General features: G+C 34.8%; 3 protein-coding genes across 3 annotated transcripts; 1 reads left to right on the top strand and 2 right to left on the bottom strand.

The window, feature by feature from the left end:
- Positions 1-24: 24 nt before the first annotated feature.
- On the top strand, positions 25-4,321 carry LOC140835255 (uncharacterized). Its single transcript, XM_073200747.1, has 6 exons — positions 25-565; positions 644-721; positions 799-879; positions 2,146-2,300; positions 2,463-3,751; positions 3,980-4,321. The coding sequence occupies exons 1-6, from the start codon at positions 125-127 to the stop codon at positions 4,096-4,098; spliced, it is 2,163 nt and encodes a 720-aa protein (XP_073056848.1). The 5' UTR covers positions 25-124; the 3' UTR covers positions 4,099-4,321.
- Positions 4,322-8,081: 3,760 nt separating this feature from the next.
- LOC140835248 (uncharacterized) lies at positions 8,082-14,070 on the bottom strand. Its single transcript, XM_073200741.1, is given in 4 exon segments — positions 8,082-8,607; positions 9,361-11,589; positions 11,591-13,611; positions 13,909-14,070. Coding segments are annotated over 2 exon segments (4,104 nt in total). The 5' UTR covers positions 13,512-13,611; positions 13,909-14,070; the 3' UTR covers positions 8,082-8,607; positions 9,361-9,406.
- Positions 14,071-15,945: 1,875 nt separating this feature from the next.
- On the bottom strand, positions 15,946-16,398 carry LOC140809028 (protein WUSCHEL-like). The gene has a single exon (XM_073166485.1). The coding sequence runs from the start codon at positions 16,396-16,398 to the stop codon at positions 15,946-15,948; it is 453 nt and encodes a 150-aa protein (XP_073022586.1).
- Between the last annotated feature and the right edge of the window lie 5,713 nt (positions 16,399-22,111).

Raw genomic sequence — 22,111 nt, 5'->3', positions numbered from 1 at the left:
ATCAGGTTTCAGACAAATGAGTAGGGGTAAGTTTTTATTTGTTCTTTGAACTTGGACGCACAAACCTACTGTTCGGCTCGTCTCCGTCCCGTGAACCTGCACTCCGCCTCCGCCTTACGATAACATGGGATTCTTCGACCTGAACATACCTTACCATGAATCTGACCGCCAAGTCACCGATAAATCCTCCCTCAAATCCCGCCGTCTCAAGCTCTCTCTTAAAGCCATGGAGTTCGGATACACCGGCATCGCATATAACCGAACCCTCAAAGGCGTCATGTCCGAATCTGACCGCTGCTCCACACCTCTCTTCCCCATATCCTCTATCTTAAAGCTCGTCCCCTCATCTTCTGCTCTATCGGCTGCCGTCAAGTTCCATCGTGAACTCCTGAACGTCTCCGTTTCCGCCCCTTTCCGTCAGTACACACGCATTACTGTAATCGTCGATAGTCCTTCCCAAGTCGTGGCTCTCAATGTTGGAAACCCCGTTCTCAAGAGCTATGATATTGCTGCTGTTAGACCCTTGAATCAGAATGCGTTCGATCAGGCTTGCCAAACATCCGAGGTCCGTTTCTTTCCGCGGACATGAATTGGGTGGTTAAATCTTTAACTGAATTTGATGTTTTTGGGGTTGCATGCGCAGGTGGATATGATTGCAATCGATTTCTCCGAGAAGTTGCCGTTCAGGTTGAAGCAACCTATGGTCAAAGCTGCTATAAAGGTTGATTCTTTATTGCATTATTCATTTTTAAGGTCCTCAAATCTTCTTCTGAAGTTTCACTTCATTTTGGTGTGCAGCGTGGGGTGTACTTTGAGATTACATACTCAGGTCTTCTTGGTGATGCACAATCGAGGCGGCTTATGATATCCAATAGCAAGGTCATTTTATAGCATCCTACAACTCTCATTATGATTTTCCCATATTGGCAAATATTAAGATCCAGTATTGGGATAAGAATCCCATGACATGATTGAGAGCTGTCTGCATGATATTTTAAATTGAAATTTGAATATATAACGGTTAGCAGTTTTCATAAAACTTAAAATTGTGGATACTCTGTTTTAAATAGAGTTCGACTTCTGGCATCTGGTTGTTCACTTGTGTGGAGGGTTATGTGACTCAGTTCATGACAGCATGCTATGTAAAGTGCAAAAGCATTCATATTTGGGCTATATTTGATGTTTATCCACTGAATTTAATGGAGAAGAAGCTAGAGTTCATGGCATCTCTGTTGTATTGGGGTGCACATTGAATTTATTAATGCAGGGACTTATTGCTTCTAGTAGAGCAGGATTAATCTGTAAAATTAGGTGCACCATCGAGGATTACTTATTACTGTCTTAGTAAATTGGTCGAGTGCCTGGGCGTTTTAGGTCGCTTGAATCATGGAGTCTCTTAGTTAACTTTGTAAAAGATGTAATTAGTACTTGAAAAGTGAATATTATCAGTGGAAGTTTCGACGCTGTACCACTTGTGAAAGTTCTGTTCTTTGCTTACATTCAAGTTGGGCTACTTATTTGAGGGAAAATTACCCAAACCGTCCAATAAGTTGAGTATATTTTGGATTTTGGTTCTTTAAGTTGTCAAATTTTAGTTTTAGTATAGCAAGTTGTCTTTTTTTTGTTTCTAGTCTTAATTTGCAAGAGTGCTGATGTGGGGTCTGGCGCGCCTACAATATTCCGCATCACATCAGCAATGTCCGGCGAAATAAACCTAAAAATTATTGCATTATAACCAAATATTGACTACTTAAATGACTAAAACCCAAAATGGTCCATTTTACAGAACAAATTTAAATGTTTTTCCACCAATGTAATTAATTACTGGTATATGTTAAGTAGCTGAAATCTTGCAGAAAGAGTACCAGATTGTACCGTCCCAAACTCCTATGTTCCTAGACCATGTCGCCACAGCAGTGCCTATTGAATTTGAGTCATTTTTAATGTAATTCGATATGTTTATTGCACCTATATGTTCAATCACTCGCAGCAGCGGTATATGTTGTGTACTTTAGTCATTTTCTATGCAATTTGTTATTTCATTGTACATATTTCTCTGTGTGTGTGTTGAGTGAGTGTGAAATGGGGAAGTGAGGTTCAACTTTCACCACCCTGTTAAATCTCGCTGACTCCTCAAGCTTCCAGATGCTTGTTGATTGGACACGAGGGAAGAATCTAATTTTCTCTAGTGCTGCTGCTTCTGCAATGGGGCTTAGAGGACCTCTGGATGTGTCAAATCTGTTTTCTTTACTCGGACTTTCTATAGAACATGCTAAAGCGGCAATTTCCAAGAACTGCAGGTGTGCAGTTTTATAGAACTTTAATCTATCTCTTGATTTTCCGGATGCATGCAATTTTTGTCGCTGATCCCTCTCAAATTAAGCTTTAAGAATTCAACTACTCTCTGTTCCATCTTATTTTATTATTCTGATGGGTTCAAATTTTTTTTTCCGCTGTGGCAGATCTCTCTTATCTAATGCCTTGAGGAAGAAACAATTTTACAAGGAGGCTGTTAAGGTTGAAGAAATACCATCACATGGGCAAGTTAATCCAAAGCAGCCTGCATTTGATGAGTGGCTTAGATGGGATCCTCTTTCTAGTGGTGAGGGAGATTTGCTGCTAGATGACATGAAGAAGTCTTTCTCCTTGTCTAACTGTACAATCAAGAAAGTAAAAACGATCGACTTTACCTCATCTATGAACGGTATGCCTGCGCATGGTCTGCACATCAAAGACCTTATTTCTAGTGCTAAGACAGTACCTGAGCCACTAGATACTGGCAAGTACTTGTCTGATGCCATGGAGACTGAGGTGGCTGTTTCATTTTGTGAGAAGCTTGAAGAGGAGAATGGTCTCAATACTTTCTCGAAAGAGCAACTCAACCAAGTTAGAAACCAAGGTGACAGACACACTTTGGGTACCGAACATTGTGGACCTGTTCTTCTGCCTGAATGTCAAGCTTCATCACATGGGGTCACAATTGTACATTCAGCCTCCAGTCTCAAAGAATCAAAAGTGTCGTTAGATTCTCTTCCCAAAGAACTAGTTTCTACTATTCCTCTGTCTGAAGAGGGCCAAACTTCTCTAAGTGATGAGGAAATAAGATATCAAGTGTCTTTTTTGGCAGATCCTGAAATTATGCCCGTTAAGTCCGGCACTTCAAACATTGTATCAAAATTGGAAGAAACTGTATTAGTTTCAAGTGATGAACTAACTTATTCAAATGTCCTGGAAGCAGATGTTGCAACTGAAACAAAATTACAAGATAGGAAATCACAGATATGCGGTCGAAGTGTTTTACCTGACAATGAGCAAGTTCATATCATCACAGTGAGAGACAAAAGTTTCATCATTCCTGAAAATCATTCATCTAATGGGTTTCTTAGTCCCTTAGTTAAATCTATTGTCTCTAACTTACAAGTGGAGTCCAATGTCAAAAATAACCTTGAGATTGGCACCTTTGTCCAGGAAGGTATTGTATTGGATCAAGTTTCGAACGAGGTCATCAATAAAAGCAAAAGAGAGCGGTCCTTGGCATCATCTGATCTAGCTCTACAAGATATCTGTATAGAGAGAAGAGAATGCAAAGAAATGGCATGTAGTTCTGTCGCTTTAGATGATAAATTTACCAGTGACGAATCTTTTAGTCTAGTGACAAATCTCGACGAGCCAATTTCAGAGAATGTGATGGGTAAATGGAAGCAAGTAGACTCCGTCACTGTATATCAGGGGATTGGTAAATCACTGGCGGGTATAATTCTGTTCTGCCTCTGTAATCTCTTAGTTTTAGTTCTTACTTTTAACTAAGATCATGTTTTTTGATTTTCCCTCAATATGACTTGTTCAAAGCTCTCTGCCTAGTTCTGTCATTAAATCTAATTTTGTTGCGCTGGTGATAACTTACACGTTTAGGAATAATGTCAATAGAACTTTTTTTAACTTTGTACTGTTGATTTGTATTTTTTCGTCATTTTTTCAGGAGGCAAAAGAAGAAAACGGGATGCTCTTCATCAATCTTTTTTATTTCCTTTCAAGCATTTTTTGAAACCTAGTCAACGTAAGAAGACTCGGAAGTTAAAGCTTCTAACTAGTATTTGATTCTTAATATTTATAAAGAGGTGGTGTAGGATCAAATAATCCCAAATAGTGATCGATTTTGTTATTTAGAATGATGAGAATGGAGTTGTAGTGGTCGATTTTGTTATTTAGAATGATGAGAATGTAGTTGTAAGTGTTGAAATCGTCGATATTCATTTATTATCATGCCTTCTCATCGGAAGGCAAAATTAATCAATGCAGGTTGTTACCTTGAGATGATTGACATTTGAATGTATGTTCGGCATGGAGTAATTGTTCTAGACTTACTTTAGCATTTTGATGGGTTTCGTTCCAGTTATATTATAATAAATTCATGCTACTGTTGCCATACCTCGATGTATCGATGATCTTGAGGACTTCTAATTTGCTGGATGTGGAAAACATTATTATCGATTTTGTTCCTCTTGTTTGTTGTGTGCGGTCTTGTGGTATTTTTCGACTTAGAGAATACATGGGAGTAGAGTAAAAAATGAAGAGAAAAAGGGGTTGTTATTGAACATATAAAGCTAATGCTTTGCATGGGCTGGTAGGACGTATATTTTCAACGGAAAATTAAATTTCTATTTTATTTTATTTTATTTTTAAATATAGATAGCGGCTTCAGGTCATTGCTTACTACCGTATCAATGTCTTTTCCAACATAGCTGGGGCTGCTTAGCATTAGACCTTTGGTCGAAACTTATATTGCCTAATATTTGCTGTGTTGGATCCAAGCTATTATTTCTTCTCAAATGTATGTTGGACCCTGTGAACTGCCAATTTTACATTGTCAAATTGCTTCTTTGTTTTTAACTTATATAGGTTATAGGTTTTTTTTACTGCCGAATGCTGCCTCAGTTTCCGAGTGGCATAAAAGAAGGTTCAATGAAGGTATCTCTAATAAGAATATTTCTCGTCGAAGGTTCAAATAAGGGTATTTCTCGTCGAAGTGCATTGGCCAGTTTTAGAATAATTGATTTGAAACCTTTACTTAATAACTTATTAGGTATGATTTTCTTGACATGATCATTCACAGAATGGACATATAAAGTGCGTAAAACACGAATGTGCTGAAAAAAACTTTATTGCTTGGTAATCCTCGATTCCACTTCTCCGGCTCCGCTACAGGGCCCACACCAGGCCGACAAGAACCAACGGCCGTCCTCCCCACTTCACGTTATTATACGCAGAGACTGATGATTCGGTAACATGAGAGATCAAATTATTTGTTTAAAGAGATCGTCGTTTTCAATTAAAAAACGTGTGGTGTGGATCCTAAAGCCAAACAGCTCTTTTTAATATAGTAACTTAGCTTTGTGTAAATGCTTATTAACGGTAATCATTGTGATGAGATACACAGCTCAGCGTTAGTCAAGAAAATGCTCATGGTCTAGCTTTTCAATTAATGGTTTCTTTTCTTGAAATGCTTAGTATGTAATACAAGATATCCTAAACCGTCATCTAAGTGGAACTCTTCTTAGCATCAGGGGAGTAGATTTTGCTGAAAAGCGTCAAGAACATTGATCCAGTTATCGTTGCCCTCATCATCTTCCACCGTTGAGGGGTCTTCTCTGTTTCATCATTCCTCGCGAATCTTCCTCTGATACGTGGATGACTTATCTGCTAAAGTCTTACTACGTTCATACTGTTTGACAGAAAACTTCTTGTTAGAAGTAGACAAATTAGACCAAAGGCGGATATAACAGCGGATATGCATGACGATCACCCCTATTTCAAACTCCTGTACATCCGATTCCGAATTAGAAATGGCAATTAATACGACACAATCACGAAAAGATGTCTAATACGTGCATGTGCATGCGACAGGAATGAGCAATAGTCAATGTGAAAATCAAAGATATGCTTGGTCTAACTCATCAAAGTACAGTGACTTGTGTGTACCTCGATCTTCTTGTTGAAATTCCTAAGATTTCTCTTGCTTCTGTATCTCTCCATTCGTTCCTTTTTCTCTTCGGGGCTGTATTTACATGCTCTGTTCATACTCTCCATTCCGCAGTTCTGATCATTTGATAATGAACTGTTTGATTGCTGGTTTCTTTGTGCTATGTTTACACCCTGCATCACATCATATGGTTAAAGTTCGTTGCAGCATCCATTTGATTAAGTGATTCCATACATGTCATTGGATTGATAATTCTTGAACCGGATTGAATCGTGCAAACCTTTTTTTTAATTTACATATTTTTATTCTTTTAATGTTTATTAAAAAGTAATTTTTTTAAAAAAATAAAAAGATTGAACCGGATCTGAAACCTGCTGTTAACCAGACCCAATCTTGAACTGCCGATTCCATGACCAGTAGTGCTTGAGCTGCTGTGCGGTTTAAAAGATTTTAGTTGCATCATTATCACTGGCTATAGATTTTGGTGAAGGGGTAAGAACTCGATCCTACAATTGATATCAGAGCCAATGTCACGAGTTCGATTCCTATTAATTGCAAAGAGTGCAATTATTGGGATGAAAATTGTTGGGTGCAACCGTAACCGACCACGAGCGAGCCGGTTAAGGCTCGGGGTTGTCCCGACCCAGACCCAGACCGAACTTGGCCCGTGGTCAGGTCTAAACATAGCTATAGATATTTATGTTATTTTTTTTATTCAAATTAAATTGATTATATATTAAAAAAACTATAATAAAAATATATTATATTATATATGTGTTATGATCACGCAGAGTATGTGTTGTCGCCTAGTATTAAATGATGGTTAATGTGCTTAAGATTAATTAGAACTTTCTATATTAATAATTTCTAAAGGAATTAATTTCTTTGAATTCAAAGTGTTTATAAAATCATTTTTCCGATCCTATGATGTCAAGTTTTCGGACAACAGTTGTGCAAAGAAATATTTAAATTATAAATTTTTTATAAATTAAATACACGCAACTCCAAATAATTCGAACTTGTGGGACTAGTAGTAATTTTACAAAAATAAAAGAAAAAAATAAAATAAATTACAGAATTAATGATGGAATAATCAGAAATGGGAAAAAGTATTTTTATTCATTTGTTTATTTGTAATTTTGATAATCCATCATATCGAATTTAATCTTATTATGTTTTTTTTTTGTAATTTTAACTCTTTTTCAATATAACACAAATGTGACAGGTTAACGTTTGTAATGCTATATCAGTGTTCTAATAAAACAAATGATTAAAATTATCAAAAATTTAAAAAAAAATGACAAAATAAACTAACATGTCATTCAAAAAAGTATATCATTTTCACTTAAGATATTTGACAGATAACATTGTATTTGACAGTCGTTTTCACTAAAAGTTTATGATCCATCCTAACAGGATAGGTTCGACACTACCTGTGGGGTAGTGCCCCACAGGATCTAGGTCATTGATTTTAAAGAAATTGGTAGACCCTATGCATGTGTGTATAAATCTGGACTTTTGATCTTTTCATGGAGGCAGTGCCCCACAAATAGGATGAAATATTCCTCCTGACAGAAAGGCTCTGTGCCACATACGCGAAAGACACCATATGAATAGGAATTCGACATGAGTTGAAAACAAGATAAAGGTAAAATAGAGAATTACAGTCGTTTTCATTTGTACATTCTTCCCCTGAAAGAGAGAAAGTGAGGTCATTTGGTGCTCAACAACAGGCTTTCTCGTCTTTAATGATCAGTTAAAATTCGAGAGAACACTCAAATCTATCGAACAAAACATGACAAGTGTCAACCTTAATTTGCGCTTTTTCGAAAATTGTTTGCTAAGTTATTTGATTAGATATAAAAAAAGGTTATTATGGACATCGTAATTATCTGTCAAATAAAGTTTTATTTGTGTTCAAGCTACCTAAAATGTATTACCATAACAATTGATTTAACACGTATTTTATCACATTAATATTATCAACATTAATGTTTTCTGTGTGTAAATTCGACTTCCCTTTGATTTCTTTTACTGTACTTTTGAGTTAATAAACATAAAACCTGGTTCTTTTCAAAATACTTTATAAAGACATGCTACATTAAGCACATGTTTAACACTTCATTATCTAAATTCTTCACCCTAAGAATACAATGAATCTGTCATTTGAACCAGAAAATTACGTTATACATTGGAAGGTAAGAATCACATTAAGTTTTGCAATTTTTTCTTAATTTTTAACCCGAATTGTACTCGGGCTACATCAGAAGAACTGAATTATAACATATCAGGAAGGATATTCATTTACTCGTGTTTTATTTTGGCATCTACACTTACATTATTCTACATGGTTCAACCAAGAAAATTTACATAACCTGATTAATCTGTGAACAAAAACCTCAGCGGCCGCTCCGCATTCAGCAAACTTGGTTGGAGCTCATCGAGTTCAACTAGGCAAGATATGCGAGTACAACCCTGAAGCTCCACATGCAAAACGATCGCAGTTAATGTTGCTCTCCTTTTTGGTCTATTATCTCCACACGGCAAGTGATGGCAAATTATACCTGTTTGTATATGAAAGTTGGACCTAGTTTCCACTGCGATTGCACCAGAACTTCACACCTTCACTGGGGCAAAAGAAACAACACAGGAACTGGTGTCAAGTCCAAGTGCCATAGCTTGGGATTAAGGCCAGTTTAAGATAAATTCCAAGATAATACGATATGGTGATAGATCAAACTTGACACAATCAATAATCTTCATAAAAGCAGCTACATTGTTTCGAAACTAAGCTGGCAAACTGAAATTGTTCTGATCATTTTAAATTTTAGGGGTTATTGGCTTGTTTCCTCGAATGTTTGTTCCTAGTTTGTGTAATTAAAATGCTACTATTGCCATGTCAAACTCAATCTCGATCCAATAGATGAGAATAGGCAAATCTTGTTGAATACGTACCAAACATGATCAAATAATTAGCAAACTTAATCTTGATCCAACAGAAGAGAATAGACAAATCTCATTGAATACGTCAAATTATATCTAACATTATTAGATAAATAGTAGATCTATGGAGTCGAAGAAGTTTGATAGGATATGTTTTTTTTTTAACTTGGGGACATGAGCACAAGATACCATTTTATAGAAAATTAGCATAAAAGTGGATGTTTTCCTTATTTTTTACGTAGACTCGTATAGACGTACATAATTGGAACTTGAGATTTAACATCGACTTTAGAAATTTTTGAAGGACATCTACTTCAGGATTTGATCAGCTATCTCATTGGTTTATGTAAATCTAATATTTGTTTTGCTTCAGTTTAAAGCTGTGTTGCTAGAATGAAGGCAACATAATAAGCAGGCTAAAATATTATACTGGATACCTTAAAGATAATGGCAGATAGTTTTAGAATACAACCACACTGGAGGTTATTCACCAAATGTGTCCTCAAAATCTCCATTGGCAGAATTTTCTTGGCAAATCAATTCATTTTCGCCCATAGAATTCAATCCAAGGCCACTCCAAGTCATCGGTGAAGGATCATGATTGTTCTTTCCCTGATCATTACCACTGTGGCCTTCCACGCCTAATGTCTTACTGTCTTCTGCAAATGATGCATCAACATTTAGATCTGAAACAAAATCAAACCCTGACTGCTCGACAGGTCCAGAAAAGGCAACTGTAACACCACCCTGATCAGATGGTTCAGAAGGTTCTTTCTTTTGTTTTCTCCATTTCTTCGTGGATGAAGTTCCATCATCCTCAAAATCTTCTTCATCTCTTTCTCTGTGTAAATAAACCCACAGCTTTCTCTCCCCATCAAATTGCACACACGGATCGCGTTCATAATGCAAACGATCCAGTGCACCGCTAACAACTTGATTGACCTGTGCATCAGAAACGTCTTCCACAATGTACTGTGAATCTCTAATCAAGGTGCAGACATCCGCTCGGGTTCCAATGCTTCCAGGCAATCTAGCAGCAGCATCTCTGACAAGACAAAGAATTGTGACATGCGGTGGTCGATCTCGTTTCAACATAAAGTGGTCCCGGGCCTTTGATGTTGGCTTGCCACCGCACCTTCTCAAAGGAGCAACAATGGATTTTTTACCATCAACGGCAGTATAGTTGAAAGCTCTGTCTGGTATTAGATACCTAAGGACTTCTTCCTTCCGGAAGTAGGCTCTTACTTCTTCAGGGTTGGGACTGATGGTACTGAGACTTTTCTGAGCTCTCAGGTCCTTGAACCTCTCTTTCTCCTCCAAAATGTTTTGCATCAGTGTCAAAGGAGGAGCAGGAAGGCTTCCTATTTTCTGAAGGGCATCCTGACTGTTTTTCAGCCAATTAGCGAATGAGTCAACCAATTTGACAAGCGTTTTATATGGAAGCGCCCACCCATCTGGAGATGTCTCCTCTTCAATCACCATGGAGTCAGAAAAATTGCCAACTACAGGACCAATCCATGACCAACTCTTGGTGGATTTTTCATATACAACAAGAGGTTTCCACCCTTTCGCTCCTAGAGGTGCAGTTCTAGACGAAAATATTTTTAGAACGCCCCTGACCAAATCCTGAAGCGGTTCCTGAGTTTCAAGGATACAAGGATCTCCAGGATTTGATCTAACAAGGCTAACAATTCCCTGAACAGTTCGAGAGATGATGCCTTGTTCTGTAGAATTTGGTAAAGCTTCAATAGATGCACCAGAAGTTGAATTAACTGCACTGGTATCTTCCGGCTTTCTTTCTGGTTCCTCCTTGACCCCTTCTCCAGCATCAACTTTATCATCATGTTTTCTATCCTCTGAGAAATCCTCCGGAAGCATAGTGATCATAGCCCTGCGAACCGCTGAAAGAAGATGGATAATGGAGAAGGAAAACCCAGTAAGTACTGTAGGTATGATTAAAGGAAATGCCTTGTTCTTCGGTTTGGTTTGCGTCTCAACAACTTCCATTTCCACATCTACAGACGGTGGCTCAGAAATTTCATCCTCTAAAACATCAAAGTCCTCCCCCAACGTGTTCTTTTTACCATGTTTCCTCAAAGAATTGATACCGCCAAGTAGCAGCTGAGTATCATGTAGACAATCATTATTATCTTTGCGGTCCATGTTGGTTGACCCTTCCTTCAGTCTTCGTTTCTTTGAGATAGTATTGCACCCCACCAAATGCGCACCAGATATTTCGGCATGGTGGCCTGTGGATGACTCAACCATCTGACCTTTCTTTCCCAACTTGAAAGAAACTCCATTATCTGCTGCATTTGGTTGCGCCCAGAGCAAGTCATCCTCAAGACTGTAATCATTCATGTAATCCGATGGAGGATGATCAGTATTACATTGAGCCTCACTAATTGGTTTTCTCCCAAGAACAAAAGAGGATTTCAGAGAAGACGACTTGAAAATGTTGCCATGGCTTCCTTCTACACGACCATTTCTTCCCAATGGATAGAACAGTTGTTGATCATCACCTCCAATTACATTGCCTGATCCAATAAAATAATCTCTCTGTGAATCATCAGTGGGCAACACATTCAAGTAGCAAGCATCATGCATCTTACCCTTGTGTACTGATTTAATAATATCTAGATCTTCACCATAATCGTCCATCTGGTTAGTAGATTTTAACGAATCCATCAAGTCTAAGGCAACTACCTTTTGCATCTTTCCTAGAAAGTTTGACCTTTTTTGTTTCTGGGCTATATTTCGAATCTGGCACACCACCAGGGTAAGCCCACTTGCTCCTCATCAAAGGATTCTCATCATTATCATCCATCATTTGATCCGATGAATCAGACTCTGTTTCTTCACCTCTGTCAAAGGCTACAACACCTACATTTTCTGCCCTATCTCTTTGTCCATTTGGTTTTAAACTTATTCGAAAATTTTCTTGTAAACTTTTAGCTCTGCTCATAGATTGTATTAACTTATCATTTGCATTGAGATCAATGGCTTTCCTTCCCATAGCCCACTTCTTAGTTTTGGCATCCAAATGTGCAGTGCGATTATATGGTGGATCATCAGGAAAAGGACCCCCAAGTGGTTTACCAAGCCATGATGACTCACTTCCACCCAAAAGCTCAAGTTGACTTGCTTTCAAGGACGAATTCAACTTCAGTTTGTTACCAATCTCCATCTCATTCTCTGAAGACAATTGCTGAAAATTCTTGGGGAAGTTCATTTTTGCCCCTCCATCGTACACATCTCTTCTATTAGATGGCTTTGTAACCCTAATATCGGAAAACTGATTAACAGCACTGTTCCTTCCACGAGTACTTATATCACTCTTTGATGTCTCAAGGAGACCCAAGGAACTATCCACTTCACTCCCACCCGCTGAGCCTTTTTGTTTCTTTCCAAATTTCAAACTTTTAGACTTCGCATTTACTCCACCTCGTGGTAGATTTCGCTCTCTGTGCAAAGCTACTGCAAATGTTGTGTCTTCCTCATCATTGTCCTGTATCAGCCTCTTGTTCATCCTGACTGACGCAGAAGTATTATAAGCAGCTACCGCTGGTTTATTCCGATAAACAGGCAAAGCCAAACCATGATGTCTTGACTGCATTTCAATTTCACGATGAATTGACAGCGAATGGTCTGCAAACTCTTTTGCTGAGGTGGTTTTGGATCCAGCCAACTTCAAAGTACCTTTAGGGTTCTTCTTTGCTTGCTTGTTTGATTCCGTAACAATTTTTAGGCCAGGAGCACAAATATCCAATTCCAAAGACCGGTTATATCCAGAAAACCGACCTGTCTTTGGAACTAATTTCCCATCCTTAGCTTTTTCGCTCCATAAATCATTGCCTGAATCATCTTTGTCGGATGAGTCGGTACCAAAGTTTTCCATACTTTCATTCATCAAACTCTTCTGACACTTTTTAATATTCAACACACGAAGCTTCTCCTCGATACTATACCCTTTGCAGTTCATCCATGCATCTCTCATTTGACAGAGATTGTTAACCATCGCATTTTGATGCTTTCGAATGCAATGATAATGTTGTCTTCTCTGGAGGAAATTCAAACCCTGCCTGTAATGTGCTACCCTTGGCTCACATGATCCTTCCTTCAGCATCTCAAATAATGTATCAACAGGACTCCCAAAATGTAAGTTATCATAAGAAAAAAGCTCTTTCAGTGTAAGAACAAAATTCTCTTGGTCCATATCAGGTAAATACTTGGCAAGACTAAATCTTTCCTCTTCGGTTAAAACCTCATTCCATACTTCCATAGATATAACATCTTTAAACCCAGGAAGATCATAGAGTTCATAGGGAATGCTGCAAGTTTGATCTCCGATCTGGCAAAATTCCTCTCCAGTTTGGCCTAATTCAAGTAAATCAAAGTCATCTGATCCCGCTCCTGAATCACATTCATCAAATTGATCATCCTCATCACCATCTGATTCAACAGCTGAAATAGAGTTTCCACGCTGCAAATTTTCATCATCACCACACACAACCGTGTCCCTCATTTGGGGCAACTGATACTCTGGACTGCAACGAGACACCTTAAACCTACACTTTTCAATAGCCATTCAACAGTAGCATAACCGCAAAAAACAAATAACAGGAATCATGTCTTATCAGAATTTCAGAACACCACACTCCAGAAACTTGTCGAGCTCAATTCAAATCCTATAAGAACACAAACAAATTCAAGTCAAATAATAATATAAAAAAAAAGCCTGACTTATCCATCCAATAAAAAAATAAAGAACATATAGCCGAGTAACTCTGAGAACAAAAACACAGAGAGTAGAAGGAATAGAATCCAATTCTCAATTCAAACAATTACCCAATCCAATTCAAATACTTAACTACAGAAAAACACCCAGATTACAAAGCGAAGTCGAAAGCACGAACGAAAGCAAATACCCATCAATCATGCTCTAAAAATACTTGGAGCCTGGAGGTGAGATTGTCAAAGAATACCCTGGAATTAACGAAGACGCAGAAAAATCCGAGTGGAGCAATTGAGATGATATATCGTAGCGTGATAACCCTAGCAATCGATATGGAAAGAGGGAAGAAAGTTAAAGAGGACGTGACCGCTGTATGCTAATGTGAGCGAGGAGCCGAGTGATTCAGAGACACGTGATATTACCAAAATAGGCCCCAGGTCGAGGAAGAAAAACACCATTCGGTCCGTTCGAATCTTAAACGTAAACCGGAAGCTTCTTTCTCATTATTCTTTATTTTTTAAACATATATATTACATAAAAATTAATTCGATTGTAATCAAATCAAAAATTTAAATTAAAATGTATAAAAATAAAACTATCACGAATCGAAGTCAAAATTCACCTCCAAATAGTATGATTTTATTTACATATAATAAAATGAAATTTTATATTTTTTTTAATGATGACATAAAAAGAAGGTGATGAACCGATGGTTTGTAGTCCATCTGACACGAAGATCCAAGTTTAGACGAAATTTGGTGTTTAGGACTCAATTGTAACAATATTCTCCAACTCAAAATTATAAAATGGAAAATAAATAGATTTAAATAATTAAAGACTAATTTGATTAAATAATTCGATTCAATCAATATATGTTGGTTATTAATTTCGAAATAAATCCTATTGTATTAGTTAATTCAATTACTTTTGTTTAGTGTAAAAAAAAATTAACAGATTGAATAACGGTCTTCTGCATAGACCTACAAACCAAATTTAAAAATTCGTTTGTTTTTCTCCTTTTCAAAAAACGCTTATTTTGATTTTCAAACTACATATAAGCTATTTTAATTACTATTTAAATGGATTATTTCAATATATCGAAATATTAGTTAACAATTTAGTCGATTTTAATCTAGAACTTATTGTTTTTTTACTGTTATTCTTTCCTGATTTTCGTCTCAAGTAAGATTATGTTGCTCAATTTTGTTGGTGACACATAATGTTTCGTGTTCGAGACCCAAACCCATTTCTATTATATATATATATATATATATATAAATATGAGTAGGTTTTTTGTGAGACGGTCTCATAGATCACGAATCTTTATCTGTGAGACGGGTCAACACTACCGATATTCACAATAAAAAGTAATACTCTTAGCATAAAAAGTAAAAAAATTTCATGGATGACCCAAATAAGAGATCCGTCTCACAAAATACGACTCACGTCTCACACAAGTTTGTCATATATATATATATATATATATATATATATATATATGTGGCAAAAAAATGGATGCTAGCTGGATTTAAATTTTAAAAATCACTGAGAATATAGAATCTGGACGAGAAACATATGTCATGATTTTAGCTTGGGAAAAATTTCTTCGATGATATTTCACAATACGTGAAAAATAAGTGAGATTTTCAGCTCGGAATTTTGGACCTTACTCAACAACTTTTATTTGTCATTTCCGATCTGGAGGAGAAAATGGCTTGTGCGTTTCCCGGGCGGCAGAAAACGAGACGACCCATTCTCCCCCCCGTGCGCTTCTCGGACCACCCATTCCTCGCCTCTTCCACTTCTAGTTTCTAATTTGAGATCGTACAGTGTGGGGTAAGAACATGGACAATGAGAGAAGAACAAGCGTTTGTTTATCTTTAAAATTTTTAAATTTAAAAAAAATTAATCCAACTGGACGGCCAGCACAGCTGACGCCATGAACCCCTGTGCAAGATATATATATATATATATATATATATATATATATATATATATATATATATATATATATATATATATAAACACACACATATATATATGTGTGTCTGTGTGTGTCTGTGTGTTGGCAAACAACAAATACACCCTATTCATTAGCTGGGACACAATGCTGCTACAAATTTATATTGAAAAAGGTTAAATTATATTAGACTTACGCTGTTTAAATTTAAAAATACAGTACGTAAATTTATCTTCTGTAAAACACAATTACTAGCTAGTTGATCTGGGGTAGCTTCTCGAATTTTACGCCGCGGTTAACTTGGACTCGATTGACCAGGAGATTCCTTCAAAGATTGGAAGCAGTAATTTCATGTTGATAATCCATTTGGCCTGGAGACGTGAGGGGGAAGAGTTGCAGGGTTTCCAGCTGGGGCCTATTCCCACAGCAAGGGAAGGTGCGAATCATCATCAAATCATTGCAATCTCTCGGGAGATCTTCAGCCGTCGACCATGCATGCTTCATCATTTCATCCAATACCACCCCATTATTAGTTTCGAAACGAATATTTTCCGCAAAGCTGTAACAAGGATGGTACGGGCGTTGCTGTTGGTGCAGTTGCTTGGCGATGGCAAGCTTCTTCTTGAGGTTCTGGCGGTCACGGGCTTTATGGTTCTGAAACCAGTAAAACACGTTTTTGCCATGAATCTTGCCATAGAAGGAGAGGTGGGCGGTGATTTTTTGTATCTGAGAAGAATTCGGATTCGTTATTCCTCTGCTGTACAGTTCCTTCAGTATCATGCGCTGTTCTGGGGTTGGACACCATCGAGTGGATGAAATTTTAGGCATGATGGTGGTAGCTAGTTTAATTTTATGTGATTTGCGTGAAAATAGTGATTGATACTTAAAAGTATTGACTCGTTGATCTTGTTAGGAGATATAAATAGCTAGGAGAAGACTGAGATATATCAGAGTCGATTGAAGGCGATCGTTTGAGGCCCCACGTGCCTATTGCATGCATGCGTAGCATGCACATTTTACAGTGTCATCCATCTTTAAGGAATTTTATAGGTAACTTTTTTTAAAAGATTTTACATGTGTATCTCCTATCGATGTGCGTCCAGTTTCTGTATATCATATCGAAAATTATTATATTAAAAATATTTATATTGATATCCTCGGTTCATATAATTTGTATATCGATTATACTGAAATGTTGTGGTATGTTGAGATTTTGGTATGATATTTTATGTAGAAAAAATATTTATATTTTTAAAAATTTTAACTTTATTGTTAAAAAATATTATATATTTTTAATTTATATATATTATTTGCGGTATTTCAGTATATACGGAAGATTTTCAAATTTCACACCGTTATTGTACCAAAATTTCGGTATCGATATCATGTCGCATAAAAAAAATTAATAATTGCTCAGTATGAGATGCAAAGGATTAAATGTGATTTTATTTTTTTAAAAAAAATGGAATACTAGAGTTAGACAGGGAAAAATCAGTACCGACGAGGCGGGTGTCATGCTGATGTATAATCTAGCAATTAATTGATTGCAGGCTTTGTTCTAAGGCAGGCAGCGCAACCGCATGGCTGAGTAGTCACGCATTGATTTTCAATATTATAAGGACCAATTTGCAACCACCTTTTAGACCATCATACGATCATGCACTTCTTTTTTGGCATTCATTACATGGTAGATACATTTTATGACAGAAAGATATCTCTATACTATATTATTATGCACGAGACTTTAGATCAAAATATTTAATTCCATAATTATTTTTATTACACTATTAAAAATTTCCTCAAATTCATATTTTATATAGAAAAAAATCTAAACAAAAATTTCTCTGTTAAATCGAACAATTCTTCTAAATTGAAAATAATTGTGTTTTAATTGTTTATTATGATTTGATCAAATTAAAAATAATAATAACTCATACCGCACGACTTTTACTAGTATATAATTTTAATATTTCATATGCAAATTATTCAATTTAATTCAATACATATAATTCAAAATGAGTCTTAAGACGTTACCTTTGCAGTTTTGTATAATCTTCATTCAACTCGTTGCTAGCTAGCAACATGTTATATGTGACAAAGCCACATTAGTAAAAGCTTGGGTGGTTCAAATATTTTTAAATTTTATTAATTTTAGAATAAGTTCAATTTCAAATATCAAAAAAATTCAGAGTTTTTTGGTTCTGCCATGGCATGTTCTGTTGTATTAATTAACTGGCCAATGATTGATCCAATGTCGATAACTGTACTACATTATATACTAATAATATCTTTCTTGCAAATCTGAAGATGATAGTTACGATCTTATTTTGTACGACAGATCTTTTATTTGGATCATTTATGAAAAAAAATATTATTTTTTATTATGAATATCGATAGAAATATTAATCTGTGTCGCAGATAAATATTCGTGAGACCGTTTTACAAGAGACATGTTTTATCCAAAAATATTGTATTGTATTGTATTGTATTGTATGGCATGAGATGAGAGTGTGTGTGACTTTAAGATTAAAGTGTTCTCAAATCAAACAATGAATTCAAAACTCGAGAATATAACGACAAGAGTATATTTACGTTAGAAAATGATTTTTTTAATATCTATTCATTTTTTACTAATTTTAATATCTATTCATTTTTTACTAAATGAAAATGATTTTTTTAATATCTATTCATTTTTTACTAATTTTTAATTTTTAATATCTATTCATTTTTTACTTTAAGATTAAAGTATTCAAAACTCGAGAATATAACGATCGCCCTTACGTTAGTAAATTTAAATATCTATTCATTTTTTACTAATTTTTAATAATATCCTCCCGTGCATCGTACGGGTTAAATACTAATAATGAATATCATTTTACAGGAGGGATGGCATTGGCATGCCACACATTAATTAATAATGAAATAATAATTGCATGCGTGTCTGCCTCGGCATTTAGTTGTATTTACTAAATTAGTTATTATTGATCATATTGCAATTGACTACGCCTTCTCTAAATACATACCACTAAACAGCATAAGATGGTCGATGGCACAACACATTACCCTTTATTTCTTCTTGTAAGGTATTCGGTGTTAACGATGCAACTCAAATCTTTTAAATCTTACAACAACTCAAACACTGAAAAATTATTACACTCAACAATTTTCTTCTCGATAATTGTATTCCTTATCATCAATGAGAATCGAACTCATGATTTGGGTTCTGATATCAGTTGTAAGACTGATATATAGTTTGCCGTTTTACCAAAATTTATAGATGTTGGTAACAGTGTAAATCAAAACTTTAATTTATATAGTAGCTTGAACACAACGTTTCCCCTATTTTAATCAAGAAAGACGATTATTGTATTTAGCAAATCATTTTGAATGATGCGATTACTTAATTTAATTCTGTTTATAATTATATATACAAAGTGAAAAATTACATATATATTTTTTAATACTTTATCTCCTCTAAATGACATTTTCTGATTGTGCTACAGGACCCGTGGTCCTGAGAGAATACCACATTCACAATAGACGTCTATCCAAATAATTTTCAAACCACATCCTAATTATTACTTCATGCATGCATCTTTTACATTTATGTAAAAAAAAAAAAATAAAGCTATAAAAAAAATTTATACTTGTGGTTAACCATGGTGAAAAGATAAAATCAAATTTTCGGTGTCACTTCGTCATTTTCTGGAGCTAAATCATCATGCATGCACTTAGATGAAAAAGAATCGAATTGAACAAAATATAAATTATTGAAACCGAGAAATTACCAAAAAAAAAACGTCCTAAGTTATGAAACCAAATATGTAACTTTCTATACAGTTAGAAGTGTCTATTTTTTTAAAAAAACTTAGAATTCTTTAAATCCATGGAGTTTGGAAGGTAAGCAAATTATTTGGAAAAATCATATATACAGAAATAATTTTTATAAAAAATATTATTCGATCCGGTCAGCCGCACTAATTTGGGCCACCCCCTGTTTTACACGCATAGGATGACGTGAGTCAAACATAAATGTCTTAAATCCAATGACCCCAATTATAGGTGTTCGTTTTATTGCATGTTAAATGTTTTATTTTTTGTAACGATTCTTAAATTGCATGGCAATGCATGTCTTTGTATTAATGCAGATAAAGATGATTATCAAATATTGTGACATATATTTTTTCCCTTTTCAAATTTAGGTTTTTGATATAATTACTTTGAATTTTGGACATTTTGGTTCACATACCACCGAAATATTGAATTTTCCTCAGAAAATTCTGATTAAGTAATGACTAAAACATATTATGGTGTCACAATCGTTGAATTATTTGGTGAAATGCATAGAACTTGTAAATTTACTTGATTTGTTTGTATTATATATGTTAAGTTGATTTCTATCTAGAATTAATAAATCCCCAATTTGTTTGCTACGTCACCTTTGGCCACAATCTAATCAATGTTTTCCGACGAAAATTGAATATTCTGATGGTTGAGTGATCAAAATAACCAAAATTTAAAAATTATTAAACCAAAATCAAAAATTGATTTTAAAGGAAAAACTAAAAAATAATAAGTTGTTGGACAGAAAAAATTATTTTCCAACTGAAAGTTGATGTTTTTAAATTCACAACAAGAAACGACAACATCAGATCTCAGGCTGAGATCATCACGCAACTAATGAAGTTGTACGAAAAATAATAGATATCATGTTAAAAATTTGCAAGTAAAAATATATATTTTACAACCACACACACCGTATTTAGCCAAAGCATATTCTCGATATATTTTGGTGCGACACAATGTAAGTTTAAAATTGGAAAAATCATAATTTTTATTATGTTTATTTGTATCTTTGTAATTTTGATCATTTATCTTTTTTTTGCAATTATAATATTTCTATATCGAAAATACTGATATGACATATTCTACATATGAGTATCACATCGACATTATGTCAACGTTATGTCTGCTACAAACGGAAAAGAAAAAAACAAAAATATCGAACTAAAAATGAAATTTGATAATATAGATGATTAAAATCACAATAAGACAAATATGTGATTAAAATTTAAATTCCCTCAAAGAAAATGTGACTTGGAAGTTTATATACAAATTTATAATTGCACTATTAGACATAGTGACATAACTTCTAAAAGTAATTACTGTTTATTGTATTCATTAGGTTAAATGATAACTAGATTATGAAATCATTTTATCAAATATATCTCGAACAAATGTTTATAAAAGTGCTTTTTATAAATAAAAAAAGTTAAAAAGTTTTAATTTTTTTAAGAATAAATATGCATTTGCACAATTATTTTATAAAAACATTAATTTTTATAATTAAAAAATTAAGAAGATATTTTGATAACTATTTTATAAAATCTCTTTTGCACAATTTGTTTTCATATTTGTAATTTATTACCCGTATGGTCTTCGTTTTTAAAATTTTCAAAAACAATAACTCTCAATTATTAATTAAATATTATACTTGGAGAACAATTTTTTTAAAAATATTTCCATAAAACATTTACAAAAATATTGTCCAACACATACATTGTTTTTCTTTTTTGCTTATAAAATAAATACCAAAACAGAGTCTAATTTTCAGAAACAAAAATATATGTAATTTACATATATAGGTAAACTCCAAATCAGTGGTAAAACTTAAGCGACAGCCGAACCATTAATGATTGCTTTTGGTGTGCCTCTCGGCTGCCCCCCTTTAAACGGGAAATTTGGGTTCAGTCCCCAGCCGCCTTTTTTTTTTGTGTTCAGTCCCTAGGTACTTTTTTAGTACCACATTTCCACATGAAGTGTACCACATTTCCACATGAAGTGTACCACATTTTGTATGACATAGTACTACAATTTTGTGGGTAGGGAGTGAAGCCAAAGAAATTTTATGATTGGGGATTTTTCAATAACTTCCCCTACTTTAAAATCCATTCAAAGACGTGATGTGCGAATGAGCTTCACAAATTGGAAAATAAATTAAATAATATTCTCAATTTTCAAAAAAAAAAAATGTACTTTTGCATAGATATGGCAAAATGGCTTGAGCATCTCAAACCGTATTTTTTATGAGTCGAGATATGGTCAATTCAAGTACTCAATCAACTTATGATAGGCAATGGGACGGGTTAGTCGGAGAGACCTAATCAATTTATGTTTGATGTGGAGAAACGGATAGATTACAACTACGAATCTAACTCATTTTAACATCTCGATTTTTATGTGTATCCAACACTGTTTTTTTTTTCAAAAAAAAAATTAAATTATACTATATCCGCTATGTAATGTGATGGAATATAAAAATTTTTATTTTCATTTTTGAAATTCCTAAACCAGGGGTGAGGGACTCGAACTTGATTTGTTTATCGGGAGAATTTAGATGAAACCAATAGATCATGAGAAATTTGTTTCACATAATCGAGTTAGACTTGTTATTGAGTTTTTGTGATAAACTTACAACGAAAAGATGTTACAA

This window comes from Primulina eburnea, chromosome 1, assembly GCF_022965805.1.
Source record: "Primulina eburnea isolate SZY01 chromosome 1, ASM2296580v1, whole genome shotgun sequence".
In the NCBI taxonomy this organism is placed as follows: domain Eukaryota; kingdom Viridiplantae; phylum Streptophyta; class Magnoliopsida; order Lamiales; family Gesneriaceae; genus Primulina; species Primulina eburnea.
The sequence above is the reverse complement of the archived record's forward strand: the minus strand, read 5'-3'. Positions and strand labels throughout refer to the sequence as shown.

Coding starts and splice junctions, on each gene's coding strand:
- LOC140809028 (XM_073166485.1), bottom strand. CDS start 16,398: ATGATACTGAAGGAACTGTACAGCAGAGGAATAACGAATCCGAATTCT.
- LOC140835255 (XM_073200747.1), top strand. CDS start 125: ATGGGATTCTTCGACCTGAACATACCTTACCATGAATCTGACCGCCAA. Junction 566..643: donor AGGCTTGCCAAACATCCGAG/GTCCGTTTCTTT, acceptor TTGCATGCGCAG/GTGGATATGATTGCAATCGA. Junction 722..798: donor TGGTCAAAGCTGCTATAAAG/GTTGATTCTTTA, acceptor TTTGGTGTGCAG/CGTGGGGTGTACTTTGAGAT.